Source organism: Pangasianodon hypophthalmus, chromosome 10 (assembly GCF_027358585.1).
Source record: "Pangasianodon hypophthalmus isolate fPanHyp1 chromosome 10, fPanHyp1.pri, whole genome shotgun sequence".
NCBI classification, from domain to species: Eukaryota; Metazoa; Chordata; class Actinopteri; order Siluriformes; family Pangasiidae; genus Pangasianodon; species Pangasianodon hypophthalmus.
Window position 1 is genome coordinate 11,916,897 of NC_069719.1, and position 15,098 is coordinate 11,931,994.

The 15,098-nt window shown below is 39.7% G+C and overlaps 2 protein-coding genes across 2 annotated transcripts; both read right to left on the minus strand.

Annotated features, from left to right (window-relative positions):
• Nucleotides 1-1,122: 1,122 nt before the first annotated feature.
• On the minus strand, nt 1,123-5,813 carry bmp2a (bone morphogenetic protein 2a). Its single transcript, XM_026934417.3, has 2 exons — nt 4,639-5,813; nt 1,123-4,048 (listed from the first exon to the last, which is right to left on the minus strand). Exons 1-2 carry the CDS (start codon nt 4,967-4,969, stop codon nt 3,201-3,203), a joined length of 1,179 nt encoding a protein of 392 aa, XP_026790218.1. The 5' UTR covers nt 4,970-5,813; the 3' UTR covers nt 1,123-3,200.
• Nucleotides 5,814-6,193: 380 nt separating this feature from the next.
• gdf3 (growth differentiation factor 3) lies at nt 6,194-7,772 on the minus strand. The gene is made up of 2 exons (XM_026934418.3): nt 7,307-7,772; nt 6,194-7,210 (listed from the first exon to the last, which is right to left on the minus strand). The coding sequence occupies exons 1-2, from the start codon at nt 7,557-7,559 to the stop codon at nt 6,378-6,380; spliced, it is 1,086 nt and encodes a 361-aa protein (XP_026790219.3). The 5' UTR covers nt 7,560-7,772; the 3' UTR covers nt 6,194-6,377.
• Between the last annotated feature and the right edge of the window lie 7,326 nt (nt 7,773-15,098).

Here is a 15,098-nt window from a genome sequence, read left to right on the forward strand (position 1 = left end):
TTTGACTCATGTGAAGGATGGTATTTGAGGGCTTATGTGGGAGAATAGGTAAATGACACAGTAAGAGCTCGTCATAGAGGTACTGTCACTGTGGTCAGGGAATTTCCTTTGTAATTACCTCGGCAATCTCTCTGCACCTGGAGACGCTGCTTAGCAAATCAACTACCTTGCTGCAACCACTGGAATGTAAACAGGGACCATTGAAAGCTTCCTCTAAAAAAAGAGCCGCACAGTACAAAATGGCTGAATGACTGGCCAAAAATTGTTTAGGATGCAGAATAGATCATCCTGTTCATTCACGGGGTTTGGCTGTCACATCCGAGGGCTATAATATTACATTTTTGGAGTCCATTCTGGCCATTATAATAAGCACTCATAAGATGTTTGCTTTTGTAAGTGCACAACAGGATTAATTATTGAATAGCGTAACGGATCTATAACATTTATATGGCCAATAAAACTGGAATGACTATCTTCCCTACTTAAAGCACAGCTGTGCCTAAATCCATGCTTTGCTTCATGAAGTAAGGCAAAAGGCTATTGCAAGAGCCTGTAATGTAGCATGAGAGAGGAGTTTCCACACTCACTGGCTCATGCACAGTTTATACACTTAAGCAATGAAAACAAACAATTAAACTAGCAAGACCCAAATGCCCTCACAGGCAAGAACACATTTTCTGCTGCTGCTTTTGTGAGCTGTATTCAGAGTTAAACGTTTGCATGCGTATAAATTAACTTGTTGCCTCCTGAAGTAAATAAAAATACCAGTGTTTGGCCACTGACTCTGCAGCGCAGCAATTTTGGGTCTATGATTTCCTTGCGCTGTGGTCAGGCCCCTATAGTGCAAATGCAGTCCAGATGAGATCCTGGTTCATGGTTATGAGCTAAATGAGAGGCTTCAGGACAAATTCCCTCCATCAAACTCCTTCGCCCAAAATCAAGCCCTGCTGGAGCTCAAGCAAAGCCAGTGTTGTGTGCACATGTGCAGTCCTAAATGAGCTCTGAATGAGCATTCCATACTGCGATATATATATATATATAATATATATATATATATATATATATATATATATATATATATATAATGTATGTATATTTTTTTACAGAAACATTCACAAAAGGTTAAAGACACAATGGAGTTTTTAATGAAGACCCAATAGTCTAGTAGACAAGCAGAGAAATGAGCAAGCATTAACAATTTGTGGGTATTTTAGAATTTTTTTTAAGTATTTAGTAGTTAGTCAAGGCAATAACATTGCATGAGAAGCAGACAGTTTTCATTAAACTTTGGCTTGGAGCCAAATAAAAGCCGGTGATTATCTGTTATGCCATCAAGCCAGATGAGTGCTCTTTGGAGCAGTAACTCGGAAGTTCCTGTGCTCTTATCTCAACCATTAACATGGTCTCAACACAAATTATGAACCATAAAGATCTTCCCTTATCACTGGAACGTCACAGGAATTATGGGCATCACAGCAACCACGTAAAGAGAAATAGCAAATTCTTTACAGCACATCTGGATTGATCAGTAAAGTTATCACATCACTCTGATACATTGATACTTTATTGCTGTGCTAGTGAAGATGACCAGATGCACTGTATACACTACAGATTCTTCAGCACGCACCTTGACAGGTAGGGTGTATCGGTTCCTCACATCTGTAAACCACACACTCTTATTTCAAAAGAAAAAGAGTGTCCAAGACGTAGTGTAACTTTCCGAAGCCATACAGTTACTGACCCTCTAATGAACTTTGGACATCTTTTTTTCAAACACTCATATGTCAAGACGTTTTATCAACCAAGCGGAGCATGTTCCATTTTAACAAAAGCCGTAAAAGAGATAAAAAGAGGACTTCCCACAGACCTCGTTTTATGATCCAAGGAGAAGTGGAGCTGTAATCCCTCTGACATTTAACCTAGCTGTAAGCTTATAAAGCTTTTGTTCTGTTACCTTTCACATTGGTTATTTTATTCAGTGTGGAGGGCAAGAGTCATTCCATACCCCAGGTCATCCATTTACATTGCCCAGTTAATGAAAAGTGGATGGAGATCGTAGCTAAATGCAGTCTAAAAATAAGAAAAATGTTCCAGAATAGTTCTATCAACCCTTACTGGTGTTGAACACCAATAAATCCTGTTAAAGACTCCTAGACAAGAGCTGTTTATTTATTATTTTTTTTTATCTTTGACATTTGAGTTCAAGTAAGCGAACACTGGGAGGTTTGGCCAATTTCATTAACATATAAAGCCCCAAATGAGAAAAACAAAACAGAGGGTTAATTGTTGTAGTATAATATTTGTCTAGCAGCATGGGGTTGCATTATGTACTCTTTTTTGGACATGTAAATGACAAAGAAGCTGACTTCTTCAACAGCATCCCCCTTTGTATAACAGAGTTCTTGACAGTGTCGAGGCATTAGAATAATTATTATGCCATCTCGTGAACAGCACATATTCAGTTAAGACTTGAGACTTGACAAGGTATTAGAAGGGTAATGCAGTAACCTTTAAGGAACTAAAGCATCAGGACAAAAAGAACATAGATAGCAATTGTTTTTAAGGTATAATGTGAATCTCACGCATACCAACAAAGTTCCTGAGGATTCAGTGTCAACTACCTGTCACATTGCTTCTAGATAAGTGCATTCACATTCACCACTGCTTATTGCTCAAGAAAGGCCCAATGTTCTATATGGTTTTGTTCTATTGAATATGTTCAGTACTCCATTTGACACTATAGCGTGGATGGAACTGAAATTGCAACACATCTTTAACACTTTAGGGCTTTAGCAGCTCTGCACAGAGTAGCCCAAGTCTTGCTTTTTCAGTCTAGCAATTAAAGGAGACACATAAACCCATCTAAGGTGTTCTATCTATTTTTTTTGTCTTCCTGATTACACATAAATAGATATAACCTATTCACTAAAAGTGGTTACAATAGAAATAAATACAAAATCTGACCAGTATACTTCATGTGTGTAAATTGAACTTAAACTAATTGAAATGTACATCATAAAATACATTAGCTGAACTCCAATTAAAATATTTATTTTCCCATTAGTGGACATAAATATAGATTTATATTTTTTTTTTTCAAAATATGTTTTTGTCCTTATAAAACTTTACTTAGCATAAATAAAGGGTAGTATTGGGAAATAAAGTGTCTTTGCAAAAGTGTGTTGTAGTGTCCGTGTGCTTCAGCGGCACCCACAGCCTTCCACCACCATGTCCTGGTAGTTTTTCAGGATCACTCGCTCATACTCATCTAAATAGAGCAGGGAGATGGGGCTCAGGTCTGTGGGCACACAGCATGCCTTGGGAATGTTACTATTCACTGAGTTGACCAGTGTCTGTACAATGGCGTGGTTAGTGGAGTTTAGGTGGTCTGCCAGAGGGAAAGGACACTCTCCCTGGCAGTAAAAAGCATGGTAGCCTGGTGGTGCCACTATCCAGTCATTCCAGCCCACGTCGCTGAAGTCCACATAGAGCGAGTGCCTCCTGCAGTTGGCTTTGTGTTTCTTCTTTGGCTTGTTGACTCGCACTTGCCGTTTCTCCCGAGAGTGGAGCACGTGTCCTTTGCCATCGTGGCTGAACGTCACCAGCAGCGGCCTCATCTGAGGCCACGAGTCTGTGCTGTCATGCAGCGACCTGCTGACTCTGACATGTCTCTTGTAGTCTCTTTCTGCATCGCCTGGGTGAACCACCTCCACCACAAAGCCATGGTTGGTGTTACCCTCTGTGGTCCACCGCAGGACAGCAGGACTCACATCAAAGCTCTCCCACTTGCTCAGGCTGTGCTGAACCAGTCTGGTATCTAGAAGTCTTGTGATAGGCTCTTTAAAAGGAAGTGCAGGCTTGATGATCTCATGGATGTTAATGCGATGGTACCCTGCACTGCTGTTGCTGCTACTGTTCATCATCACCTGCTCCCTGTAAATCCTCAGCTCTGCTGATGTGACAAACTCCTCTCCTGGGATGGAGCTCAGATTAAAGAGGAACCTTTGAGTCGTCTTTCCACTGTGACTTGACAGCTCCTCTGTAGATTCTGGAAGAGATTAAAATATACTCAGGGTACACTCATGTAATTAAATAAGGTGATACATTCTTAGTCACAAACCTATTTGTAAGTAAACTAAATGATTCAAGGTTGCACAAGTAATGTATTGAATGACATGGTCTATGAATCATTTCTAGTTACTTTCCAGAGGGTATGTTTACACTTACTGACACAGAGTGACCTGTTGCTCATAATACTATGTTTTAAAGCCCAAATTTAGATCTCAAACTTTAGTAAGACTCCTGCAGAAAGTTCAAGGTACTAAATGTCTGTTTTGATTAAAGCTTTTGCTCATATTCAGTGTGTCATATCCACCACAACTCCATAATCTTTTTTTTAAATGAATATTTTTTATTTAGGATGAGTTTAAATGGTAGTTATTGAACAAGCACAGAGATGATGTGACTGTGTTTGATAAATCTTTAGACTTAAGAAGTTCTCATCATAAGACAAGCAGAACACTGATTGTAACCGAATGCTATCCATTTTGATGCTACACCTGATATTATCTCCATGAAGACATTGAGCTTTGCTCACACAACTTTATCAGTGGGCTCAGGTGAGGTGTGATGGCTTACCATCATGATGGAAGCTGCGTACTGTGTTCGCCCGACTAGCGGATCTGTCTGCGCTCCTGCCCACTGTGCTCTTCGCTTTGTGGTGCTTTTGCTCGGCGCTGGTGGCTGAATACGTGGAGAACAGATCCAGCATGTACTGCGGCACCACTGCTGACCTGCTCGGACTCGGCCTTTGCTTCAGCCCGAACATGGTGAGCAGACGCAGCTCGAAAGCGTCCAGCGCGTCCTGGGAGAGGTGAGGGCTGTTCTTTCGGCGCCCGATCTCCGGCAGGAGACCCGTGCAGCCTCCGAACAAGAGCTGCGCGATGAGCAAAGCGAACACCGGCAACATGATCACTACAAGGCGGAGAGACGAGGCGCAGAAGACGGCGCGATCAAACTGCCACTAGCCGGCACGCACTTCCTCGGCTCCGGTTCGAGCTGGCCATTATTATTATGATGATCAATCTTTTGATTTATTTATTTATTTATTCAGCGACCTGGATCCTTCATTAATCACTTAATGTAATTTCATCGGATCTGAGTGATGAGTGACGAAAGGCGCAGCAAGAACGCGCCTCAGACCCAGGAAAACACTCACACAGTATCTGCTCAGCTTCTAAAACTCTCCGCTGGATCCTCAGAAACATCCACAACGAGACAAAGCAGGTATCCGCAACAAAGTGTCTCAAATAAGACATGGAAAAGAAGTCGCGACGCTCTCTGCTAGGTGCTGTGTGTCCAAGTGGGCTCTGAGGATGAAGTCCAGCTGAAGTCAGTGCGCAGCCCACTACTGCGTCCCGATCCTCTCCAACACGCATCTGATGAGCCCTGGAGTCCTGCTCAGAGTCCAAGCGCGCAGCTTTTTCTCTACTTTTTTTCCCCTTTAAAGTCTGTTATTGTCGTTTCACAAAGTGTTTTTCATTTTAGAGCGCGCCACCGCCGCACAGCTGTTGTGCAGAAACCGGAAAGGTCCCAAAGCAAAGCACCGAGCGCCTCTTCGTGCAACATGTTTTCAGCTGTCAGTCATTAAAACCCTGAAAAGCACACTGGGCTTAATCTGGCTCCAAAACATACAAGCGAGTTAGGATTATTCAGACGCCTTAATGGTGTAGCCTATTCGACTCATAGTGAGATGAAGTTAACTTTTTAGGCTGTAAAAAAGGAGAGAGAGAGAGAGAGAGAGAGAGAGAGAGAGAGAGAGAGAACCATGGAGTTTAGTGTGCAACAGCCAAGTTCATTGAAGTCCTGCTCTCTTTCTCTGCTCAAGCGTCTTTTTGTTGCTCAGTGATGTCACGAGTGAACACATAACCGGGCAAAGGAAGAGAAAAAAAAAACTATTCATGCTGTCAAATAGGATTATTAGCTGTCTGGGGCGCGTGTTTCCGGTATATTATAGCCACAGATACTTTTACAAAACAAACTGGCTTTTTCTCCTAGTCATCTTATTTTCATTGACTGAATGAAGGGTACTATTTTGAAGGAGCACATTAAAGATCATATAATTTGCATCAATCTAACATAGCCTGGAATGGTTAGCCTTTTCTCTTTTTTTTTTTAAAGGGAGATTAGTAATGTTCAAGTGCACTGGATAAAGTTTGGAGAGAGCGCGCCAGCCAGTGGCGGTTATCGAGTCTTACACACACAAATAGGTAGCCTAAATGATGTATAGGTGAAAGTTCAATAAAACGTGACACTATTTTTTATTAAAGTTTATTATATGCATGTATAAAAAAAACAAACAAACAAAGAACCACTATTCATCTACAGCCACACTCATCCACCACCATGTCCTCATAATGCCTGAGCACCACGTTGTCGTTATTATCGTAGTAGAGCATGGAGATGGGGGACAGTTTGATGGGAACGCAGCACGGCTGAGGAGTTCCTTTCGGGTCAAATGAGTGCACCAGGGTCTGCAGGATGGCGTGGTTAGTCCCGTTCAAGCTCTCGCTCAGAGGAAAGGGGCACTCTCCGTGGCAGTAATTAGCCACGTATCCTTGGGGCGCGATGATCCAGTCCTGCCAGCCCACGTCCTTAAAGTCGATGTAGAGGCGTCTGGGTTTGCACACGTTGCTGGGAGTGACTGGTAAGTAATACGCGCTGCGCTTCTTCCTCGAGCCGCACTGCTGGGGGTTCAGAGAAACGACCACGAGCGACGCCACCAACTCCGGCATCTGCACGTGACCTTGCTGTGCGATTTCTCCATCGCAGTCGTGGTCCAGCTCGTTGCTCAGACGCGTGGCCTGCAATGCCAACACCATGCCGTAGTTTTTGCCCGGTCTTCTCCACGACTCGGCCAGATCGGTCAGGTTGAAGCGGATGGTGCCGGGGGTGGACTGAACAGACTGCGAGAGCAGCAGCCTGCGGCTGGATTCCTGATCCATGCCCTTTAACGCGCTCCTTAAAACTCTGTAGAGGTGCATGGTGAAGGCGAGGTCTTTCCGTGGCGCGGGAAACGAGTCGTGTTTGAACTTTACTTCCAACTGGGCCAACGAGAGCTGCTCAACATCCTCCACAACAGACAGATTAAAATACAAATGGTGCTCCATGCACGCGGGGCAAAGCCTGCTGGAGCCAGCCATCAGCCTACCTGTTGAGAAACACCAGATTCGGTGGTTTATGAGAAGTAGCTTATAAACTGCTCACATGAGGCCTAGGCTAATAAGTTAATGGCATGAAATCTCACCTTGGTCTAACACATATCTGACAATGTTTCCTCTGACTCCATACTCAGGGACTATGCACGCATCCGACTCGCGCTTTTGCTCAGTCTTCCTGAACATTTTCCACAACAGTGAGGGCACCGGGCCATGAGCTGAAGGCCTCGGGCGACTTAAAAGCCCAAGAGAACTTAAAAACAGTCGTTCTTGAATGTGCGCTTTCTCAGTGCTTACAACCATACAAAACGACAACAGAAATAAAAACTTAAAAACGGCCATATTAACCACAAGCGACGCACCCCACGCTATACAGGCCTTTTCACCATTACACCCGCTCAGTGTGTTGCTAAAAGCGCGAGGAGCGACAGCTGATTGGTGGAGAAGACAAAGGCGCGCTAACAAACCCGGAAGTAATTGAATATGCAAATAAGACGCACAGGAGTAGCTTTGAAGTTAACGCATATGGGCTTCACACATGTAAACAGAGTACCAGATACGAGATAAACACTGAACTCATTTTCAAAATTCAATTATCTAAGGATGTATATTAGGAGGGTGCAATGTTTAGTACAGACATAGGTGTCAGTTAAGTTATGCTACAGCTACTTAATAATAATAATAATAATAATAATAATAATAATAATTTGTCACTGTTTGACAGTACTGCAACTTGTTATAAAAGTAGGGTAGTTGAGGGAAACAAAAAGTCAAAATATGCTCATTTCACACCATACACACTGATTCCGAAGTCTAACAACATGGCTACTATTGTTAAACGTAGGCCTATGCTAATTTCGACGTAACGTCATATGTTAACATCAGCATTTTCGTGTGCCAAACACTTTCCCTAAATAGTTTTTCTGCCTCCACCACAGTTTCTGGCTATCTATGATTTTTGCCATCAGTCCATCTGTATGTCTGTCCGTGCGTCTGTCTGTCCACGTGTCTGTCTGAGATATTTGTTCGCACCATATCTCAAGAACAAATGCTCGAATGTTTGTAGGATTTATATGCAATTATCACTGTATCCAGCAGAAGAACTGATTAGATTTTGGAACTGAGCCAAACATGATCAAGGTCACAGCAAGGTCAAGTGTCTGAGATAGTTTTTCAACAATAGCCTCCTTCACGTTTGAAGTATATTTTAAAGGTATTTCAGGCATACAAATTAGTAACAAGAAGGACTAGACTTGTTTGTGACGGTTCTAAAATGTTCTAAAATGAGCTAGTATTTTATAGTTATAATTGTTAGTATACAATAATTATGAGAATGAGTAAATCAATTCACTGATGCACAACATCATCATACAGTAATGCATGCAAAAGAAGCACGCATAGGACTATGGCATGCTTCCAACTGGCAGGCAGGCAAAACTTTGAACACGCAGAAGACGTTTAAAAATTTTTTGGTTCATTTTAGTTCCATTCAACTGGATTCAGTTCAATTCAATTCAATCCTCTCAAAGCCATTCCGTTCCCCCAGGCACTACAGTGTCCTAGAAATACTTAACACCCATTTCTCTTTGAGTACACCGACAACTGGGTGGTTCTTTTAGTTCTTTCGTCATTTGAAGTATACCGCCAGCTTTAGGCTGTCACAGTTACCACAATGATAGTCTCATTAAGACAAGATTATGAAAACTACCACAGTTCTTGATCCAAAAATTTAAATCTTTAGGCCTGTGATATACTCTGAAGCTTTTATACATGTGTTTCATGGCATTCAGTATAAATCTTCTCTTCAAAACCTACTGTCATCCTTAGGTCTACATGCTGCATCCTACTGGGCCACAGAGAAAAAATGTTTTTCATCAAACATATTCCCAAGAGCAATGCTAGAAAAACACTGACAAGACATAACTGACTGATCCATTAGTGTGTTCCAGATAACAGTTTCTTGGCTGAACTCGCTGCTTACATTCCACTTGTACAGCACTAACTGAAAAATATAGAACAGTGAGCAGTGAACAGGCCTCAAAGGGTGGGTGAAAAATTGGGTTCAGTGACCTGGGTTATCTAGAAATTGTGTAATGCAATTAAATCACTGATTTGTCTGTGTAGAATGGATTCGTGTAATATTTTGCATTAAAAAGCAATTTCCACCACATTTACAGAGAGATTATCATTAATATTTTATCCATGTCTGTTTACAGCGTGCGTAAGATGTGCATGTGTGGTATGGAGCTGCATTGATACGATTTCAACAAGAAACACAATCTCTGACAAGCCAGTGATGAAATAAGGACAATTTTAAACAAGATATTGTACTCTCCTCCACATTTGTCACAATCACACTTTGTGCTCTACGTTTACTCATCGACTCCTATTAGATAGAGTTTCAAACACAGAAGCCACAAAAAAAGTTTTGGTTCACATTCAGGGACACAATGAAAAACACCTGTGAAAAACGAGAAGGTCTTAGTCATGATATTTTGCAAGACTCATTTTTCACTTTCTAGGATAATTTATCTAGTGTTGTGGCAGATTTGACAATGTCGTCCTGCAAAACCTCTCTTTTTATTTTTTATTACCTTAGTCAGAGAGAACACTGTGAAATGATAATTTACGTAGTGGTGCACGTTACACTATTAAATACAATTGAGGAAACAAACGTAATTGTCAGTCACTTTGTATAATATTAATACATCTGATGTTTAATATGCAACATAAAATTTAACTCATCTTCTGTTTTATTTTTAGCAAATATACTTTTACATTTATACCAAATATTTTAGTCAAAATTCTGATTTAGGAGTAATTAGAGAAATCTTGTCATTCAGTAGTGCTGTTCACACTGGATGAATCCTGTAATTATTATAATTATAAAAAACTTACAATTATTATAACATAGAGAAATCTATTATTTATTCTAAGAATTTACAACACATGAACTGAGATTCATGTGCTTTTCATGTGCTCTGCAAAAGACCCATTTTCATTTTCATATTCATTTATTTTTGTATTCTTTTTTAACATCTTCCTTAATTCTATGAATTGAACAGATAATGTGTTCTACACTAACACAAATACCCATACAAAATGGTGACTCACTATTCAGCTATTGTTTTTTTTTTCTTTTTTTTTCACAAGGCTTGCCAAATAGGTTCACAGAACATCTGGTGGAAATCTGAGATGTGCATCAGGGCTGTAACCAGTTGTGCGGTTAGATATGAAGCTCATGTGACAAGGCAAGACCACATTCATTAATGTGAGCATCAACACTGATTTACAGCATTCATCATTCATCCTTAGTAACGGCCTGGTCAGGGTTGCACTGGTTACTAGGCTACTACTTTGTTATGGCCTATATTTTGGGAAATAGAACCAGATGTTATATGTGACTGTGTGAGTGGGATTTTAAAATATATTTGAAAAAAGGAAAAAAAAAAAAAAAAAAACTTCTGGCTTAGGCCATGCCCAACTCGGCTTTAAATCCTAATACAAATGTGGATGTTTGTATAGTTACAGATACATATATTGGCATTGCATACCCCTGTAATGCATACATATATACATTTGAGCATGTGATATTACATGATACTACATTGTGTTCAACTGCAAAAGACTTAGCAGGCAAAAAAAAAAGTAATGTCTAAATGAAGCTTAGTGTCATATGATAATGGAATACGCATGCTGTCCTCTCAACGTCTGTCACCCTCACGTAGTACTTCACTCAATTACAGAGTGGAGGCACTCCAGACATTACATCAATGACACAAACAATCATCTAGTGTCTGCTCCCTTAAAGCAGGGTCAGCCATGGAGGTGGATTAGGAAGATAGCACTCGGGATCACAACTGAGACACACCAGGAGAACAGCATTGTGTGGAATTCGGCTTAACTGAATTCGGTTTAGTGTCCCAGAGGAACACAGTGACATGAGTGTGGCAGTGTTGTTACATGCCATTCTTTATAGAATACCAAATGAATACCTATGCATACCAAAGTTTTCTAGATTCTCAACATAACATCAGTACAGTGCACTAGCACCTGGTCAATGCTGGATAAAAAAAAAGCATTTTTTTTTTTTTATACTTGTGGGTCAGGTAATGAAAGAGTTGCTGTGTTACTCATTTGGAGAGTCCCTGCGATACCTCACATCCGCAGATCTTCACCATTTATCACTCCATCTTCCTGCTAGTAGTTTTTTTGTCAACAATAACATGGTTATACATTTATAGGGGGATTTCTGAATGGGTTACATGAATACAATAATTTATATGTTAATCCTGTAACATTACACACACATTTTTGTCACCTGATAGTCTCAGTGAATACATCACCTGGATAGATAGTGACCTTACAACGGAATTAGGGGAAGGAAGGATGTGTTCTCAGGATAAAACAGTCCTTTAGAAAATCAATTATTCCAGAGACATGAAAAAAGTTGAATATATTACCTTATTCCTTTATACTTTGTACTGGCCAGTTATACATAAGTATATATTCACTTCTGCAGTGAAAATGTATCAAATCCAATTCAAACCACAGTTACCAAAGAACTGACTGCAATCATCAGGATTTCATAACTGTCTTTTTCAATTCAGTTCATAGAAAGTGCTTTATATGTGTCTTTTTAAATGTACAGCTGTTTAATGGGTTTTCTGAGAGCCATGCAGCAATGTTTTTCCTTATACGGCTACAGTGGAGGTAAAAAAAAAAAAGTTTCAAAATTTTGAGATTTTTAAATAATTGTTTCCTGATACGGTCTTGAATCCATGTAGTTTATGAAAGGAAACAATTATCACTTCAATCTACAAGCTGTCTAACGATCTATTGACCTTCAGCAGTATCTGCTGCCAAGAGACTGTTAATGAAGCATGTCTCTGGGCTTTTTGTTCTCCTGGCAGAGTTCTGATTTTTAAAAAATATTACTGCTGAACCGCATAAATTATGCTTTACAGCTGCAATGTGACATTTCTTTTTTAAATTTAATATTTAGAATTCAGCTGTCAGCAAACAAGTAAAGCCTGAGAACACAGGGACTTGTAGAACTCTTACATTTCACACAAGTGTAATACCAACATTCAACATGTACAGTAATCATATAATTAAACCTAAATATAATGAAGTTAATATAATTAAGCATAAATAGAGTGGCACAGTTGTACCCCAAGAAGCATTGCCACCTCACAGCTCCAGGGTCCCTGAATCAGTCATGAATTCTAGTTACTGTCTGTGAGTTTTACATTACCTTCTCCCTGTGTGTGTGTGTGTGTGTGTGTAGGTTTCTGGGTTCTTCAGTTTCCTTCCACCCCCCCTAAAACATTAGTAAGTGGATTGGTGATTAATTTTCCCTAGATGTGAAGGAGTGTATGAAAGTGTAAGTGCAAGGACTGGCATTCCATACAGGGTGTATTCCCACCTCATGCCCAGTGTTCCCAGCAAAATATGTTATGGTCTGATGAGGCCAGTTCCAAAAGGTATAATAATTCCATAAATCCAAAATGTATGTTTGGTGCAAAAAAGTACATCACCAAAAGAACACCACATCCACGGTGCAGCATGGTGGTGGCAGCATCATGCTTTATGGCTGCTTTTCTTAAACCAGAACTGGGGCTTTTATCAAGATGGAGGGAATCATTAATAGCTACAAATACCAGTCAATTTTAGTGCAGACCCTTCAGGTGTCTGCTAGTAAGCTGAAAATGAAAAGGCATGACAGTGACCCAAAGCATACATCCAAATCAACAAATGAATGGCTTAACCAAAAGAAGATCTATGTTTTTGAATGGCCTAGCCAGAGCCCAGACCTGAATCCAACTGAAAGTCTGTTTGGTGACCTGAAGCCAGCTGTGCTCAGGAGATGCCCTCATAATTTGATGGATCTAGAATGTTTCTGTAAGAAAGAGTGGGAAAATATTGCCAAGTCAAGATGTGCCAATGCTGATAGACTCTTAGCCAAAAAAGACTGATTGGTGTAATAAAATCAAAAGGTGCTTCAACAAAGTATTAGTTTAGGGGTGTGCATACTTCTACAATAACCTAGTTGTATGTTTTTTTTATTTTTATTTTTTTCCCCTAAAAATGTTTCTGATTGTTTTTCACTTAATTTTTATACGTTGTAATTTCATATTGAGGGTGGAAAAAGTTCTGACATGGTTTATCTTGGTTTCATTTTTTTTTACATCACAAAAACCTGCCTTTTTAACAGGGGTGTGTAGACTTTTTATATTCATTGTAATTATTTATAATTAAATCTAAATATAACTAAAATGTAATGAAGTTAATATAATTAAGCATAAATAGGGTGGCACAGTCGTACACCAAGAAGCATTGCCACCTCACAGCTCCAGGGTCCCTGAATCAGTCATGAATTCTGGTTACTGTGTGTGAGTTTAACTTTACTGAGATTTCTCCCCATGTGTGTGTAGGTTTCAGGGTTCTTCAGTTTCCTTCCAACCCCCTAAAACATTAGTAAGTGGACTGGTGATTAATTTTCCCTAGATGTGAAGGAGTGTGTGAAAGTGTAAGTGCAAGGACTGGCATTTCATACAGGGTGTATTCCCACCTCACGCCCAGTGTTCCCAGGATGTTCTTAATGTGCTTACATTTTCACTGTTTTGTACAGTCAGGATTTTAAAGTAAAGTAAAGCAAGAGTGGCATAATTATTTTGATATGTGCCACTTTTAATTGAGTTGCATCAGTTCTGCTCATATGGATTAAAAACTGTAGCTATTGTGAAGATGGAATGCATAGCTCAAGCTGGAAGGGAAGTCTGGACAAGCAAGCTACTTTTCACCACATTGGCTTAGCCAGTGGACATAAGCCGCGACTGTCAGTGCATGTGTCATCGATCTCTGTGGCTTAGGCTTGAACTTCCCAGTGGAATGCTGTGGATGTCAGCTATCTTTCCCACTCACCATGAGTTCAACAAGTGCAAGAGTTATGTTGTGTATTACGAGCAGGGGTGGACAAAGTACTGAGAAATTATCCTTAAGTGAAAGTATAGATAATGTGTCGAAATCTTAATTAAAGGTGGAAGCATCCAGCCAAAAAATGTATTCAAGTGAAAGTCAAATGTTTAAAATGTATTACAAAGTTAAAAAAAATGTTAACTGATGAAATTAAGTTAATGTCATCATTCGATCTCTGTAAGTTCAATCTCTGCAATACCATTAGCTAGCTTTTGACAAGCTGCCTAGCGAGTTATGTTAGCTGATGGAGTTGATGCTAGTGTAATGTGTCATTAGAAAAGAAAACAAGCCAACTGAATAAAATATACTCAGTTAATGTTTTGCAGATTAGCCAAATTTACTTCAACATGCCTTTTCAAATTAGATGGAGTTCATGCCTTCTAGAGAGGCAAAAAGCAACACCTCATTGTATATGAGTCTTTGTTTACTCCAGCATATTGAAATATTTTACTAAGGTACACTGCATTCCAGTGGCTTATCCATCTTCAGATGAACACGAATAGCTACGGCATTAATTACATCATGTAGCATGAGAAGGTCATGGTCAATGACAGACTGTCCAGATTCTACATTGATCAATCTGATTGAATGCTAAACTGACCCCATTCAATTGATATATGAGTAGTGAGTAAAAAGTATTCCATTTCAATAATACTCAAAGTATAAAATCTAGAATATAAAGTATGTATAATATAGAGTATATATAAAATATACTGTAAATACACCAGATTAATACTTAGGTATAGCATTTAAGTACAATTATTAATTTTTTTTCCTGAATTAAGAAACTGAAAAAGCTGAATTAAAATGAATCACATGTGCCATTAGTGATAGTTTCATTTATATAGAATGTTTTTTTTTTTAAATAAAACATTCTCTGCTGATTGCAAAATTATTGAC

Bases quoted from the DNA above. Each gene is read 5' to 3' on its own strand.
- bmp2a (XM_026934417.3), bottom strand. From the start codon at position 4,969: ATGTTGCCGGTGTTCGCTTTGCTCATCGCGCAGCTCTTGTTCGGAGGC. The intron at 4,049-4,638 runs GTAAGCCATCAC...AATCTCTTCCAG, and splicing joins ACGCAGCTTCCATCATGATG to AATCTACAGAGGAGCTGTCA.
- gdf3 (XM_026934418.3), bottom strand. From the start codon at position 7,559: ATGGCCGTTTTTAAGTTTTTATTTCTGTTGTCGTTTTGTATGGTTGTA. The intron at 7,211-7,306 runs GTGAGATTTCAT...GTTTCTCAACAG, and splicing joins CAGATATGTGTTAGACCAAG to GTAGGCTGATGGCTGGCTCC.